The sequence below is a fragment of the Pseudophryne corroboree genome, chromosome 2, assembly GCF_028390025.1.
Source record: "Pseudophryne corroboree isolate aPseCor3 chromosome 2, aPseCor3.hap2, whole genome shotgun sequence".
NCBI classification, from domain to species: domain Eukaryota; kingdom Metazoa; phylum Chordata; class Amphibia; order Anura; family Myobatrachidae; genus Pseudophryne; species Pseudophryne corroboree.
Genome location: NC_086445.1, coordinates 957,603,237 through 957,620,807, shown reverse-complemented (window position 1 = coordinate 957,620,807; position 17,571 = coordinate 957,603,237). Strand labels below are relative to the sequence as shown.

At 43.8% G+C, this 17,571-nt stretch overlaps 1 protein-coding gene across 3 annotated transcripts in view; it reads right to left on the bottom strand.

Annotated features, from left to right (window-relative positions):
* Positions 1-17,571, bottom strand: part of ROBO1 (roundabout guidance receptor 1) — a 666,598-nt gene that overhangs the window by 143,769 nt on the left and 505,258 nt on the right. For all 3 annotated transcript variants that reach the window (XM_063956322.1, XM_063956320.1, XM_063956321.1), the window contains exons 4-6: positions 4,081-4,201; positions 787-925; positions 489-616 (exon numbers count right to left, since the gene is read on the bottom strand). In XM_063956322.1, coding sequence (XP_063812392.1) covers positions 489-616; positions 787-925; positions 4,081-4,201 — 388 coding nt within the window. The remainder of the gene's footprint in view (positions 1-488; positions 617-786; positions 926-4,080; positions 4,202-17,571) is intronic.

Genomic DNA, 17,571 nt, shown 5'->3' with positions numbered 1-17,571 from the left:
AGCTTTTGATGAGACAAAAGTGAACTACAAAAAAACGCCATAGATGTTTATCTTGTTCCATTTCAAATGTTCAGATGAGACTATGTAATGACATTAAATATGCACAAAGTAGCAGAATATGTAACATGAATGAGGTGCTATAAAAAAAAGAGAGGCAGCGTGTGAATGAAAAGCCCTGCTAGTTGTGTAGCGCTTTGTTCTAGAATCCATTGGAGAGTGACAAACATCATTTCAGAGCTGGATGTAAATGTGATTTCATTCAAAAAGTCATGGCAAATATATGTCATTTTAAACATGATTTATTTAAACTACAAGTGGAAGAAAATGACTAAAAGCTGAATTCTATCTCTTGAGCTTTCCTAATTAAACACGTCTGGCTTGTGAAAGCGAATGAATATGATTATTTTGATATACCTACCAGTTTATTGACCAGTATATTGCTTTGCCTGATGTGATTGAACTGACGTAAACGACTCGTCAAGCCTTACCTTGCACAGTTAATACAGCTGATGCCTCTGCCTTTCCCACCATGTTTTCTGCGATGCACGTGTACGATCCCATGTCCCCAGCTATTACCTTTCGAATTTTCAGTGTGTGATCATCTCGGATTTCATACCTTCAAAGCATTATAATATATTAGTACATGGTAATATAATCTATTCCACTGCCTACATTTTGGATTGTGACTGGTGAACTATTCAAGGGCAGAATAGATTTACACTACACTTCAGTTTGGCATTTGGGGGTTTATTGTCTGAATTTATTCTATATAAACCTTGACCACACCTTGTTTTGGGCAGATCACCATCGTCTTTTCTCCAGCGAACAGTAGGAACAGGATCGCCTCGCGCCTCGCATTTAAACTCAGCGCTGTCGTCTACCGTTACTGCCATGTTACTTGGCCTCCTCACAAAGGATGGTCGTTCTGTAAGGCAACACAAGCCGATTGATGTAGCGATAAAAAAAAATTCTCGGTAAGTATAGAACAGCATATGGAACAAGATATTTAAGGGTAAATGGTCAGGTCACATTTTGCGGAAGATTATCAGTTACATGTCAGAGTTTGGGTTTGTGTCATGTGACAAAAATCATAATCTGCCTAAAGTTATGAGGATTCCGCTAGTCAGTTTTCAGTATATCAGACACAGGATAGGACTGGCTAAAAATGTGGTTGCTCAATGACCATGTCTAACTCTGTTGGGGGAATTCAATTACCGGGGAAGGGAGCGAGTTGCCGTTGTTGCAGCACTTAAACGCCAGTAGCAGCAGCCCGACTTGCCCCCTCCGCCCAGCCGATTCGCACTTCTGTTCGCTCAAACGTGTTTGCATCCTGTAAATGGACTCGATAGGATCCAGATGTCAAACACCAAAGGCCTCATTCAGAGCTGAACACAAAGCAGCCACATTGCAACTGTGGACTTCTGCCTGTATTTAGAGGTGGACTCATCTATGTGGCTGCATCACTCTTGTACATATACATGTACAGGGCCGTAGAGGCGCTCAGAAGGATTGGGGTATTAAAGAAGGTGTGGCTGAATTCCAGAGGCATGGCCACACTTCATGTGGGGGAAAAAAGCAAAATACAATGCACAGTGCCGGAAAGAAGCTCTGTGTGCTGCAGAGGAAGACTTTTGTCCCAGTCAGCAGCTGGCATGGGCCTGCCAGTGGGACAATTCAAGAGGCCCAGGCCTGGCTACCCTCTCTCCCTGCCTCTCGGCACCCCTGAGAGCAATAATCCTCACTATCGGCAAGGATATCCACCATCCTTATCTTGGGTGCAAAAGATATCTGTGTCTGCTCACCTCTAAATATGTGTAGGTTCTACTGATGACTTCATGCCCACGGTAAGCTTATGATAAGTGTGAATGTCACATTGCCACCATCAGGTAGTTCACCTTTTTATCCCCAAGATCTACAGATATGTAAATGTCCGCCTCAGCTGGCTTTGGACATATATGTAGTGTGAAAAAAATCATAATTTCAGCCACTTTGTGTGATTGGTCCTTTGTGAACTAATCACACATTTGTGTGGCTAAAGTGGGCATACATCTGTCAGACTGATCTGAGTGTCAAGTGGTCAGCCATTGGATGGGGTTCTTGATCAGAGACCACAAGTGCTGGTGGGCCACTCTTGACTCATCTCTATAGTTATGTTAATCCAATAACAGGTAACTATCAAGAAGTACAATTATGAGATGACAGCATGTTGGAATATTATCTTCCACGTTCCATTGAATCACAAACCGATTGGACTCTAGGCATGGCATAGCACTTGGACCAAATCAAAATGTTAGTCACTTGGCGCTAATGAACTGACTGTGTATGAAAGATGCGTTCCTTTTCCCTTGCCAAAATCAAGGGAACTGAAACATAATAAGTGTTACATTTTATTTAATCATGATATGTCTACTTTTAATGCTGGAGAAACAACTGTACCAAAGTAATCTTACTTACAAGGTCATTCCGCATATAGGAGTGTGAAAAAAGCCATCTTGCAGACAACAAGCACAGAGCAATACTATCTACTGCCTACAGAGGTTCTAAGACCTGGGTAACTGCCTATGCCTGTGGTCTTAAATCCTAGACTGATGTTTCTTACAATTGCCCCTTGTAGCTTTCCATCAGAAAGATACATGGCAAGGGAAACCTTTTTTTTTAGAGGCTGGAACAAATCGGAAAGTATCTCCTTGCACTTAAACACTGTTATTTTTAAATCTATAATTGCGACCCAAGTTATCTACTTTTACTGACACCATGAGGAGAATGCGAAAAATGCTGATTACTTTCTGTTCGGGATTAGTACTCTTTAATTCTCTTCTCCAGAAGATAGAATTATGATGACAGGCAATCACAAAAAAAAATGTCCTTTCTCATTTATTACAGCCAAAAATAACAAGCAGCACCTGTTTCAACAAAAACATTTTATCCTCCGGGACTTTTTTTTGTGTGTGTCAATAATGCAGTGTAAACTAATTAGATTAAAGTTAGATGTTTTCCCAAAAAGGGTCGTAATGTTTATCTACTGCTGAAGATTTTAAGCTATCTACATTTTCAACATCTATACATGTTTCGTATAGGTCTTTGGGACAAAACTATCCACAAAGACATTGAAACTAGGCAAAACTTCTTGGATCATTAGATTTTATCCTGGCTTCCAAGCAGTATAGTCTTAAGGGCCCTACACATTAGGCGATGTGTTGCCGAGCTGCCGGATGGCCGATAAGGCCGGTGGGCGACCCGGCGGCAGGGGGGGAGTGACGGGGGGAATGAAGTTCCTTCACTCCCCCCGTCACCCGGGCCCATAGCAATGCATGCTAATATGGACGAGATTGTCCATATAGACCCTACACATTAGGCGATAACACTGAGAGATATGAACAATCTCGTTCATTAATGAACGATATATCATTCATATCTTTCAGTGTGTAGGCCCCAACGATGAACGATGCTCGTTCATTGTTGGTGCCGGGTCGCTTATACATGCAGGCCAATATGGACAATCTTGTCCATATTAGCATGCACTGCTATGGAGCTGGGTGACGGAGAGAGTGAAGAAACTTCACTCCCCCCATCACCCCCCCCCCCCTGTTGCTGGGTCGCCTGTCGGCCGTGTCGGCCGTCGAGCAGCTCGGCGGCACATCGTCTAATGTGTAGGAACCCTTAAGCGACCCAGCACCAGCGATGAACGAGTGCGGGGCCACGCATTGTTCATCGTTGGTGCCTACACACTTAATGATATGAAAGATATCATGTTCATTAATGAACCAGATCGTTCATATCTTTCAGTGTTATCGCCTAAAGTGTAGGACCTATTACTGATATTTAGAATCATGTTTGGAGTGTTTGACATGTCAATAATTGTGTCAATACACAGAGTCCCCTTTACCAGGCAATAAATAAATAAAAGTGAACGCAATGAAGGTTCTTTGGTGTAATATAATTAGGATAACTTATTGTTTTTCTCATTTAGCCATTAGAGATTTAATTGTAGATTTATTTTGGCATTTTACTAAACAGTAATATCAACTACCAAACACGTCCTATTGGGGGAAAGTGCTGATGAGACCATATTTCACTTACCCAGTACTGTGAGTTCCGCCACCTCGCTTTCTCTTTCTCCAACCATATTGGTTCCAACACAGACATATTTTCCTGCATCGCTTTTTCTCGTGTAGGTGATCATAAGCTTTCCTCCTCGTATCTGCAAAATAATGATTTTTATTCATTGAATATATGTAGTCTTCTGGTATCTGTGCAGCCAACTCCTGCAGAATCCCAAGAGAGCAGACCAGCCTCCTGAATATCTGAATATGCCCGCTTCCTCATATAGCCACGATGAAGTGCATCGTCGTGGCTGGCTGTGACAACACCATTCATACTGCCACCACACCCACTGTATCTCCCAACTGGGCCACCCCCTCTGGCATCAGCAAGTATACTGTATTATATAGGTCTATTTGGTAATACTGCCCAACTGTATTTATGCCATATTACACCAGACAAGACATTTGCATTTAGTATAATTTGCACCATTGTAAGTACACATACTTGAATGGTTAATGGGCTACAGAACACTTGAATTGATTACACAATGCTAATACATAACACTTTTTGGAGTCTATGGGGGATATGTACTAAGCAGTGATAAAAGTGGAGAAGCGAGCCAGTGGAGAAGTTGCCCATGGCAACCAATCAGCTGCTCTGTATACTTTTACAGTATGCAAATTATAAATGTTACATCAATGCTGATTGGTTGACAAAGGCAACTTCTCCGTTGGCTCACTTCTCCACGTTTATCACTGCTTAGTACATCTCCCCATATGTATTAAGCCTTGGAGAAAGATAAAGTGCATGGAGATAAAATACCAACCAACCAGTACCTAATCAGTGGCGGAAGTCTGGGAGGCAATGGAGTCGGATGCCGCCGGGCTCCAGCAGTGACGGGGGCACCTTCTCCATTGCCTCTGATAGTGCAGCTGTCCGGCTGCGGCTCCCGTCTCCCGCATGACCAGCCAGCTCCCGCCCCCTGACAAGTGCGCCTGGCCGGCTCCGGTTCCCGCATAATGATATCACGTCTGGCCGCCTTCCGCCCGCCCTCCCCCTCACTCCGATGGTGCCCAGATCCGGCTTCAGCCTGATGACAGGACGGCTGGCAGGCTCCCGCCTTACAGCACAGCTGGCCGGCTTCGCCTACTTCCCCTCAGCGCCGCTGCCCAACTCCTACATGCTGACACCTGCCAATGGTGAGCACTAAGCTGTAACTGAATGATGGAGGAGAGTATGAGGGTTGGGACAGTGTGTATGTCAATGTGGCTCTGTGTGTGTGTGTGTGTGTGTGTGTGTGTGTGTGTGTGTGAGTGTGTGTGTGTGTGTGTGTGTGTGTGTGTGTATTTGTATAGGTGTGAGTATGTAGCTATGTGTGTATTTGTATAGGTGTGATTATGTAGCTATGTGGCTGTGTGTGTGTGTGTATATGTGGCTATTTGTGTATAAGTGGTATAGTGTGTGTGTGTGTGTGTGTGTGTGTGTGTGTGTGTGTGTGTGTGTGTGTGTGTGTATATACAGGTTGAGTATCCCTTATCCAAAATGCTTGGGACCAGAGGTATTTTGGATATCGGGATTTTTCCGTATTTTGGAATAATTGCATACCATAATGAGATATCATGGTGATGGGACCTAAATCTAAGCACAGAATGTATTTATGTTTCATATACACCTTATACACACAGCCTGAAGGTCATTTTAGCCAATATTTTTTATAACTTTGTGCATTAAACAAAGTGTGTCTACATTCACACAATTCACTTATGTTTCATATACACCTTATACACACAGCCTGAAGGTCATTTTAGCCAATGTTTTTTATAACTTTGTGCATTAAACAAAGTGTGTCTACATTCACACAATTCACTTATGTTTCATATACACCTTATACACACAGCCTGAAGGTCATTTAATACAATATTTTTAATAACTTTGTGTATTAAACAAAGTTTGTGTACATTGAGCCATCAAAAAACAAAGGTTTCACTATCTCACTCTCACTCAAAAAAGTCTGTATTTCGGAATATTCCGTATTTCGGAATATTTGGATATGGGATACTCAACCTGTATATGACTGTGTGTATATGTGGTTGGGTGTGTATTTCTATATATATATGAGTGTGTGTATTTGTGGTTGTGTGTGTGTGTATACCATAACTGGGCCAAGGGGGGGAAGGGGGAGGGGCAATATAATTTTTTTTGCCTCCGGGCGTCTGATATTAACTTACGCCCCTGTACCTAATTGCTATGTTTCAAACACAGCCTGTAACATGTCCGTTATGAGATGATTGGCTGGTACTCTACCTCTCTCCAAGGCTTTGTACATAGAGCCCTTAGCCTGTTATGCTGAAACAAGGAAAGAAAATATATTGCATATTGTAAAACAGCTACACTGGGAGTACAGGAGTAGATTGACACTCCTGATTCATGTTTCTTTCCATTTTGTGTTATTAATCATTGACCAAATTGATAAATCTATTACTTTGCTATAATAAATATACTATGTGTTTTTAAATTTGACTTTTAAAGTTTTTAAATGAAAATAAACACACACATTTTTTAATTATAATACATAAAAAACACAGCTTCTTAATCAGTAGTTTTGTAACATTACAGACCCAGAGCGCAACCGTACTAAACATTCATAGTAATGAAAAGCAAGACTTTCAATTTAAGGATTTTAATTAATTTTAAAACAATAATAAAATGCACTCCTTCTTTTCAATATGTGGGGAAAGTACAATACATGGAAGTCTCATTAAAGACAACGCAATAATTCCCTTCACAGGCACTAAATAAGATGAATGACAAAATGGATGAGTGGAATAAGATTAAGTGTTATAGTAGGGAAAGAGTATAACGTTTCACACAAGAGAATACTGAGTCATAGTAGGCTCATCATGTTTTCAAATGGATAACCCTAATACATAATACCTTCTTCTTTTTTTTCTTATAATGAGTATACCATCAAACATTCAAACAACCAATAAAAACCCTTCGAAATAAAATGCTTTGTATAGTTTAGAAGTCCGACCATGGAGCACACGCACTGTATGCTGATAATATATCTGGATCTCACAATAATGACCAAAAAGTAATATAGACGATACTGACTTCAAACTTTGGATCCAATGAAATGCACAACATATTTCTTGGTTTCTCATTAATTAGCATTGTGAATACTGACAGTGGAGGAGAGTTATCAAAATTGCTGGAGTGGACAAGTAAAGGTTTTGCCCATACTAACCAATCAGACACGAGCTATCATTTTATAGAATGGTACTAGATAAAATGAAAGCTTTAGTCTGATTGGTTACTATCTCGTCTCTAGAAAGTTTGATAAGTCTCTCCCACAGTGTACTTCTTGATCTATGATTATTATTCCAAGATCTCTTCACCACCTAATGAGAAATGCATAATCACTTATGAACACATTTCATTGGACCAATTTAAAATTTGACAATTATATGCAAATACTAATACCCTACCACTTGCTGATCTGATACTGTAGGGTTGGGGCTAATATGCCGGTATTTGGGATGCCGGCGGTCAGAATACAGAAGGTGGCATCCCGATGGTAAGTATCCTGACAGGGGTCAGGTAAGTATGTTAACCCTAACCCTCCCCGGTGGTGTCTAAATTTAATTCTCCCTTCCTTCAGCCGCCTAAACCAGACCCCCCCCCCCCCCCACCCCACAGACTAACCCTAACCCTCCCCGGGGGTGCCTAAACCTAACCCCCCTCCTCGCAGCCTAAACCTAACCTTCCCTGCCCACAGCCTAACCCTACCACAGCAGCCTAAACCTAACCCCCTTCCCCTGCATCTTACCTCTCCTGAGCGGCCTGGCAGATAGGCATTCGGGATTGTGATCCTAATCGGAATTCCGGCGTCTATATTTCGACTGCCGGGATCCTGACCGGATCCCCTATAAACAGATGCCAAGAGCATTGTGTAACAACCAGTTTTTCTCCCCTCATAAAAACATTGGGGCAGATGTATTAAGCCTGGAGAAGTGATAAAGCAGTGATAAGTGCAAGGTGATAATGCACCAGCCAATCAGCTCCTAACTGTAAATTTACATATTGGAACTGATTGGCTAGTGCATTATCACCTTGCACTTAACATATAATAACATATAATTTGATGGCAGATAAGAACCACTTGGCCCATCTAGTTTGCCCCTTTTTTATCCTTTAGGTAATCTCAACCCTTTTTTAACCTTAATTCTTTGTAAGGATATTCATATGCCTATCCCAAGCATGTTTAAATTGCTCTACAGTCTTAGCCTCTACCACCTCTGATGGGAGGCTATTCCACTTGTCCACTACCCTTTCTGTGAAGTAAGTTTTCCTTAAATTTCCCCTGAACCTGCCTCCCTCCAGCTTTAGTGTATGTCCTCGAGTTCTAATAGTCCTCTTCCTTTGAAGAATGTTTCTCTCCTGAACTGTGTTAAAACCTTTGGTATATTTGACATTTTCTATCATGTCCCCCCTTTCCCTTCCCTCCTCCAAACTATACATGTTAAGATCTTTTAGCCTTTCCGGGTAAGTTTTGTGATGTAGGCCATGCACCATTTTAGTTGCCCTTCTTTGTACACTCTCTAATCTATTTATATCATTCTGCTTTATCACTTCTCCATGCTTAATACATCTGCCTCAATATTTGTCGTGCCTGTCAATTTCAGCAAACTATTTGCAGTAATATTTTCCATTTATATCATTGATCTAAAAGCATAATTTCGGAAAGTGAGGAAAATTATCATTTTCAGTGCCAAAAGCCGAGATTTTCAGGAAGCCCTCCTTGTTTGGGATACAAGACGAGATTTACAATAAAGCATATTAAATGTTCCACTGACAAACATGTAGAGAATGGGCAATTAGATTTATGTCTACCAGACTTCATTTTGATCACCTAGGGAATAACCAACTAACTGACTTAACTGAGTTTTGACACAAACAATTTCAAAGATGTATGTTAATTAAACACCAGGGATTTTTTTTTTAAATGCTCTCTATATAGAGTTGAGTAATTAAAACACCAAATCATATTTAAAGTGCAGTGATATGTCAAGTGCTGTAGTGTTTATTCATTTAAACTACAAATGAAATATTTAAAGCTTGTTTAGACTAAAATACATTAGTGCATTATGAAATATATACCGCAACATGCAATATGTAATTAAATCTATTATTAGCAATACAGAAACTAGTACAGTTTCCAAACACATTTGGGTAATGTCAAGTATAATACATTTGGATCATTTGCTGGAAACTTTTTGTGCCCCAGTGGGACTGGCCCTGGTATTAGGATCAAATTACTCAGACATTGGCAGTTCCAGAACTTCGTCCAAATTTTAATATGTGGCTAAATTGGACATACATGGCAATCTGGTGTGTGAGCTGAGTTGGATCCCAAGGGGCACAAGCAGACGCTAGCGATTAAATTGCTGTACCACATTTTCCACCCGTCCGGGCCAACATGTGAGTATTTTCCAGTCAAATGTTGATAGATATGGTTATTTTTGTAATTTTTTTTACCACACTGACAGTAATTTGCAACCAGTTAGACTGGTCATCAAAATATGGCCACTCAAAGGGTTACATCATATTCCTTACTATCAGGGCCATAGCAGGGTGATAATGTGCCCTGGGCCGGCCCCAACCAACACAGGAAGAAGAGGAGCGCCCGGATCATCCTTGGGATGTGCCTGGTGGCTCTACAGGCTGCAGGGTCCCGTTCTAGGTACTGCTCTGAGGAGCAACACCCTGACACATCGCTAGTTACAGCCCTGCTTACTGCTATCCTGATGTCATGTGTGGAAGGTAGCACACCTCCCATTATTTAAGACTTAGAGATTGGGACCCATCATCATCATCATTCAGCGGGCGTGGCTTTGGAATTGTGATGATTTGGAGGCATGGTCACATGACACCCCCCATTATGCTTCACTCTCCACTGAATGGACAGTGCACGCAACACTGCTACTCACACCCAAAATCTCCCGACCACACACGGGACACTGCAACCCACAGGTGGGGCAGCAGGACAGTCCTTGAATAGCAGGACAGTCTGTCACGCAAAAATCGGGCGGTATGAGGTAGCATGAATGTATGCACACAAGGAGCCAGAGTGCATGGGTCATACTAGTACCATTTGTAATAACTATAGCTGCAGGAGCAGATTAATAATGGGGTGTATGGAGCTACAGCCCCAGACCTCCACATAAAAATAGGCCCATCATCATGGCAGCATGTTGATGGCCAGCTGGTCACATGGTCGGTCATAAATGATAAGTTTCTAGTTTTCTCACAAAATTATGCCATTTTAATATGGCAAAATATGACTGAAAAACAAACTAGTAAAAACTCATAAAAAAAAAGACAAGGAATTATCATGGTAAAGATGGTAAACAAAATGATGGTAAATTCATGGTAAACAGATTGGTAACTGCTACACAGCACCTGGGTGAACACACAACAGCAAAGTATCAGGGGCCACGGTGATAACAGGGCAATTGCCAACCAGGCCGTGCATCATACTTGCCTACTCTGCTCAAATGTCTGGGAGGCGTCTCAATTTCAGGAAGTCATCCGGGACTCCCAAAAAATGCGGCCACCATCCCACATCCCACTTCATTTTCTGCTGAAGTAAGTGGGGCCTTGATCGTGCTATTGGATGAACCTGTCACTTGGACTTCATATATGGGATCTCCTGACAGGCAGGTTAACGAAAACAGTTGAGTATGCACTCATATTAAAAAGAGCCGCCAACAGCTCCAAAATGTCCGCCACCACTGTCTGTATAGAGCAGATACAGTTTAGTATTACAGAGGCTCTAGAGGAAGGATCCTGGCCCAGTAGAGTCATTTAAAGCACGGCTGACATATTTTAACCATCTGTGAGTTATTATTTTAATTGGTGCTTTCAAAGTCTTTCATTCCTCGCTGGATAGTTGAATTCGTGTAGCAAATATTTCAGGCACTTGTAATAACTTGAATTGTTTACACAGAGCGGCATTCATGATGGTATATGTGAGTGTAAAGAGCAGGTGTTCAGTATCAGTTCTTGTACTCGCTCTGTGAGTTTCTCACAGAAAATTTGCTCAGCACTGAGATAAGTGCAGTTCAGGAAATATATTCTGTTTCAAAGTAGGCTTCATTTACCCTTACATTAAATCCTAGCCAATTCTTTATTGTTGTTCTTTTTTCCTGTCATGCTGCTTAGTCTGCCAAAGGAAACTATAAAAAACTGTAGATAACTATATAACAGTTACTCATCTCAGAAAATGAAATTATATACTGTAGGGAAAAGGAAAAATAGCCACGGTGGGGGACATGTGTCAAGTCTTGGAGATAGAGAGGGGTCTATTCATGAAGCAGTGAAAAGTGTGGAGAAGTGAGCCGGTTGAGCAGTTGCCCATGGTGACCAATGAGATATGATGCAACAATAAGAATTTACTTACCGATAATTCTATTTCTCGTAGTCCGTAGTGGATGCTGGGAACTCCGTAAGGACCATGGGGAATAGCGGCTCCGCAGGAGACTGGGCACATCTAAAGAAAGCTTTAGGATCACCTGGTGTGCACTGGCTCCTCCCCCTATGACCCTCCTCCAAGCCTCAGTTAGGATACTGTGCCCGGACGAGCGTACACAATAAGGAAGGATTTTGAATCCCGGGTAAGACTCATACCAGCCACACCAATCACACTGTACAACTTGTGATCTGAACCCAGTTAACAGCATGATAATAGAGGAGCCTCTAGAAAAGATGGCTCACTACAACAATAACCCGAATTTTTTGGTAACAATAATTATGTACCAGTATTGCAGACAATCCGCACTTGGGATGGGCGCCCACCATCCACTACGGACTACGAGAAATAGAATTATCGGTAAGTAAATTCTTATTTTCTCTGACGTCCTAGTGGATGCTGGGAACTCCGTAAGGACCATGGGGATTATACCAAAGCTCCCAAACGGGCGGGAGAGTGCGGATGACTCTGCAGCACCGAATGAGAGAACTCCAGGTCCTCCTCAGTCAAGATATCAAATTTGTAGAATTTTTCAAACGTATTTGCTCCTGACCAAGTAACTGCTCGGCAAAGTTGTAAAGCCGAGACCCCTCGGGCAGCTGCCCAAGATGAGCCCACCTTCCTTGTGGAGTGGGCATTTTAAGATTTTTGGCTGTGGCAGGCATGCCACAGAATGTGCAAGCTGAATTGTACTACAAATCCAACGAGCAATCGTCTGCTTAGAAGCAGAAGCACCCGGTTTGTTGGGTGCATACAGGATAAACAGCGAGTCAGATTTTCTGACTCCAGCCGTCCTGGAAACATGTATTTTCAGGGTCCTGACCACGTCAAGCAACTTGGAATCCTTCAAGTCCTTAGTAGCCGCAGGTACCACAATAGGTTGGTTCATGTGAAATGCAGAAACCACCTTAGGTAGAAAATTTGAGGACGAGTCCTCAATTCTGCCCTTTCAGAATGAACTATTAAGTAAGGGCTTTTATATGATAAAGCCGCCAATTCTGACACCCGCCTGGCTGAAACCAGGGCTAACTCGTCACTTCCATGTGAGATATTTTAAGTCCACAGTGGTGAGTGGTTCAAACCAATGTGACTTTAGGAAAACTCAACACAACATTGAGATCCCCAAGGTGCCACTGGAGGCACAAAAGGAGACTGTATATGCAGTACCCCTTTTACAAATGTCTGAACTTCAGGCACTGAAGCCAGTTCTTTTTGGAAGAAACTCGACAGGGCCGAAATTTGAACCTTAATGGACCCTAATTTTAGGCCCATAGACAGTCCTGTTTGCAGGAAATGGAGGAAACGACCCAGTTGAAATTCCTCTGTAGGGGCCTTCTTGGCCTCACCCCACGCAACATATTTTCGCCAAATGCGGTGATAATGTTTTGCGGTTACGTCTTTCCTGGCCTTGACCAGGGTAGGGATCTTCAGGATCCGGCGTTCAACCGCCATGCCGTCAAACGCAGCCGCGGTAAGTCTTGGAACAGACAAGGCCCTTGCTGGAGCAGGTCCTTTCTTAGAGGTAGAGGCCACGGTTCGTCCGTGAGCATCTCTTGAAGTTCCGGATACCAAGTCCTTCTTGGCCAATCCGGAACCACGAGTATAGTTCTTACTCCTCTCCTTCTTATGATTCTCAGTACTTTTGGTATGAGGGGCAGAGGAGGGAACCCATACACTGACTGGTACACCCACGGTGTTACCAGAGCGTCCACCGCTATTGCCTGAGGGTCCCTTGACCTGGCGCAATATCTGTCTAGTTTTTTGTTTAGACGGGACGCCATTATGTCCACCTTTTGTTTTTCCCAACGGTTTACAATCAGGTGGAAGACTTCTGGGTGAAGTCCCCACTCTCCCGGGTGAAGGTCGTGTCTGCTGAGGAAGTCTGCTTCCCAGTTGTCCACTCCCGGAATGAACACTGCTGACAGTGCTATCACATGATTTTCCGCCCAGCGAAAATCCTTGCAGCTTCTGCCATTGCCCTCCTGCTTCTCGTGCCGCCCTGTCTGTTTACGTGGGCGACTGACGTGATGTTGTCCGATTGGATCAATACCGCCTGACCCTGAAGCAGGGGTTTCGCTTGACTTAGAGCATTGTAAATGGCCCTTAGTTCCAGAATGTTTATATGAAGAGATGTCTCCAGGCTTGACCATAAGCCCTGGAAATTCCTTCCCTGTGTGACTGCTCCCCAGCCTCGCAGGCTGGCATCCGTGGCCACCAGGACCCAGTCCCGAATGCCGAATCTGCGGCCCTCTAGAAGATGAGCACTCTGCAACCACCACAGGAGGGATACCCTTGTCCCTGGTGACAGGGTTATCCGCTGAAGCATCTGAAGATGCGACCCGGACCATTTGTCCAGAAGGTTCCACTGTGCGTGGAATCTGCCGAATGGGATTGCTTCGTAGGAAGCCACCATTTTTACCCAGAACCCTTGTGCATTGATGCACTGAGACTTGGTTCGGTTTTAGGAGGTTCCTGACTAGCTCGGATAACTCCCTGGCTTTCTCCTCCGGGAGAAGCACCTTCTTTCTGGACTATGTCCAGAATCATCCCTAGGAACAGAAGACAAGTCGTCGGAACCAGCTGCGATTTTTGGAATATTGAAAATCCAATCGTGCTGCCGCAACACTACCTGATATAGTGCTACACCGATCTCCAACTGTTCCCTGGATCTTACCCTTATCAGGGAATCGTCCAAGTAAAGGATAACTAAAATTCCCTTCCTTCGAAGGAATATCATCATTTCGGTCATTACTTCAGTAAAGACCCGGGGTGCCGTGGACCATCCCTACGGCAGCGTCCGAACTGATACAGTTCTGTACCATAACCTGAAATACCCTTGGTGAGAAGGGTAAATTTTGACATGAAGGTAAGCCTCCTTGATGTCCCGAGACATCATGTAGTCCCCTTCTTCCAGGTTTGCAATCACTGCTCTGAGTGACTCAATTTTGAATTTGAACCTCTGTATGCAAGTGTTCAAAGATTTTAGATTTTAGATTTTAAAATCGGTCTCACCGAGCCGTCTGGCTTCGGTACCACAATAGTGTGGAATAATACCCCGTTCCCTGTTGCAGGAGGGGTACCTTGATTATCACCTGCTGGGAATACAGCTTGTGAATGGCTTCCAAAACTGCCTCCCTGTCAGCGGGAGACGTCGGTAAAACAGACTTTTGGAAACGGCGAGGGGAATACGTCTCGAATTCCAATTTGTACCCCTGAAATATTATCTGAAGGATCCAGGGGTCTACTTGCGAGTGAGCCCACTGCGCACTGAAATTCATTGAGAACGGGACCCCACCGTGCCTGAATTTGTAAAGCCCTAGCGTCATACTGAGGGCTTGGCAGCGGCGGAAAAGGGTTTCTGTTCCTTGGAACTGGCTGATCTCTGCAGCCATTTTCCTCTCCCTCTGTCACGAGCAGAAAAGAGGAACCCTTTTGTCCGCTTGCCAACCAGGACTGCGCCTGATAATACGGCGTCTTATTTTGAGAGGCGACCTGGGGTACATCCCCTCTTTTAAGGCAATACTTCCAAATGCCGTTTGGAATCCGCATCACCTGACCACTTTACTGGAATAATTGGACAACGCACTTATACTTGATGCCAGTCGGCAAATATTCCGCTGTGCATCCTGCATATATAGAAATGCATCTTTTAATTGCTCTATAGGCAATAATATACTGTCCTTATCTAGGATATCATATTTCCAGTCAGGGAATCCGACCACGCCAACCCAGCACTGCACATCCAGGCTGAGGCGATTGCTGGTCGCAGTATAACACCAGTATGTGTGTAAATACATTTTAGGATACGCTCCTGCTTTCTATCAGCAGGATCCTTAAGGGCAGCCATCTCAGGAGAGGGTAGAGCCCTTGTTTTTACAAGCGTGTGAGCGCTTTATCCACCCTAGGGGGTGTTTCCCAACGCACCCTAACCTCTGGCGGGAAAAGGTATACTGCCAATAACTTTTTAGAAAATATCAATTGTTATCGGGGGGAAACCCACGCATCATCACACACCTCATTTTATTTCTCAGATTCAGGAAAACTACAGGAAGTTTTTCCTCACCAAACATAATACCCCTTTTTTTTGGTGGTATTCATATTATCAGAAAAGTGTAAACTTTTTCCATTGCCTCAATCATGCAATGTGTGGCCCTATTGGAAATCACGGTTGTCTCTTCACCGTCGACACAGGAGTCAGTACCCCTGTCGGCGTCTGTATCTGAGGTAACGGGCGCTTTAGGGCCCCTGTATGAGACGTTTGGACATGCACAAGCTGAGTAGCCGGCTGTCTCATGTCAACCACTGTCTTTTATACAAAGCTGACACTGTCACGCAATTTCAACAGTACATCCACTCAGGTGTCGACCCCCTAGGGGGTGACAACACAATTTCAGACACTCTACTCCGTCTCCTCATCATTTTTCTCCTCATACATGTCGACACCAACGTACCGACACACAGCACACACACAGGGAATGCTCTGATAGAGGACAGGACCCCACTAGCCCTTTGGGGAGACAGAGGGAGAGTTTGCCAGCACACACCAGAGCGCTATATATATACAGGGATAACCTTATATAAGTGTTTTTCCCTTTATAGCTGCTGTATTGTTATATACTGCGCCTAATTTGTGCCCCCCTCTCTTTTTTAACCCCTTTCTGTAGTGTAGTGACTGCAGGGGAGAGCCAGGGAGCTTCCCTCCAACTGAGCTGTGAGGGAAAATGGCGCCAGTGTGCTGAGGAGATAGGCTCCGCCCCTTTCTCGGCGTCCTTATCATCCTTTTTCTGTATGTTTTGGCAGGGGTTAAATGCATCCATATAGCCCAGGAGTTATATGTGATGCATTTATTTTAGCCATATAAGGTTTTTTTATCGATTTATTGCGTCTCAGGGCGCTGCCCCCCCCAGCGCCCTGCACCCTCAGTGACCGGAGTGTGAAGTGTGCTGAGAGCAATGGCGCACAGCTGCGGTGCTGTGCGCTACCTTATCTGAAGACAGGATCGTCTTCTGCCGCCGATTTTTCCGGACCTCTTCGCTCTTCTGGCTCTGTAAGGGGGACGGCGGCGCGGCTCCGGTGACCCATCCAGGCTGAACCTGTGATCGTCCCTCTGGAGCTAATGTCCAGTAGCCTAAGAAGCCCAATCCACTCTGCACGCAGGTGAGTTCGCTTCTTCTCCCCTTAGTCCCTCGATGCAGTGAGCCTGTTGCCAGCAGGTCTCACTGAAAATAATAAACCTAAACTAAAACTTTCACAAAGAGCTCAGGAGAGCCCCTAGTGTGCACCCTTCTCGTCGGGCACAGAAATCTAACTGAGGCTTGGAGGAGGGTCATAGGGGGAGGAGCCAGTGCACACCAGGTGATCCTAAAGCTTTCTTTAGATGTGCCCAGTCTCCTGCGGAGCCGCTATTCCCCATGGTCCTTACGGAGTTCCCAGCATCCACTAGGACGTCAGAGAAATTTATAATTTACATGCTATAAAATAAAACAGAGCAGCTGATTGGTTGCCGTGGGCAACTTCTCTACTGGATCACTTCTTCACTCTTTTCACTGCTTCATGAATAGACCCCAGAGAGTGGAGTAGTTTCCCAAAGCAAACAATCATTTCAAAGACTGTGCTTGATAACTGACAGAAGCTTATTGGTTTCTATGTGCTAAACTTCACCTCAATTCTCTCGAAGAATTGATACATCTCCCCTTAAGTGTGTAAAGTCTTCACTTTTTGTACTCCTTCCTCTCAACATTAATACATGGACAATCAGGGCAGAATAATCCCTGACCCGAATTTGCCAAATACTAGCTCAAAACAACCATCTACAGTACATTCAAGCTCTGTCCCTTTTGAGGTTCGTAAGTCAAGACTGTACTACCAAAGTAAGTTGGGATGGTTGGGACAATTGGGACATACTATATGTATGCACTGTGTGTAATCCAAGTGCTGTGGTCGGAGGATGTGTCTCAAAACTGTAACGGTGACATCAAACTGAGCAATATATATGT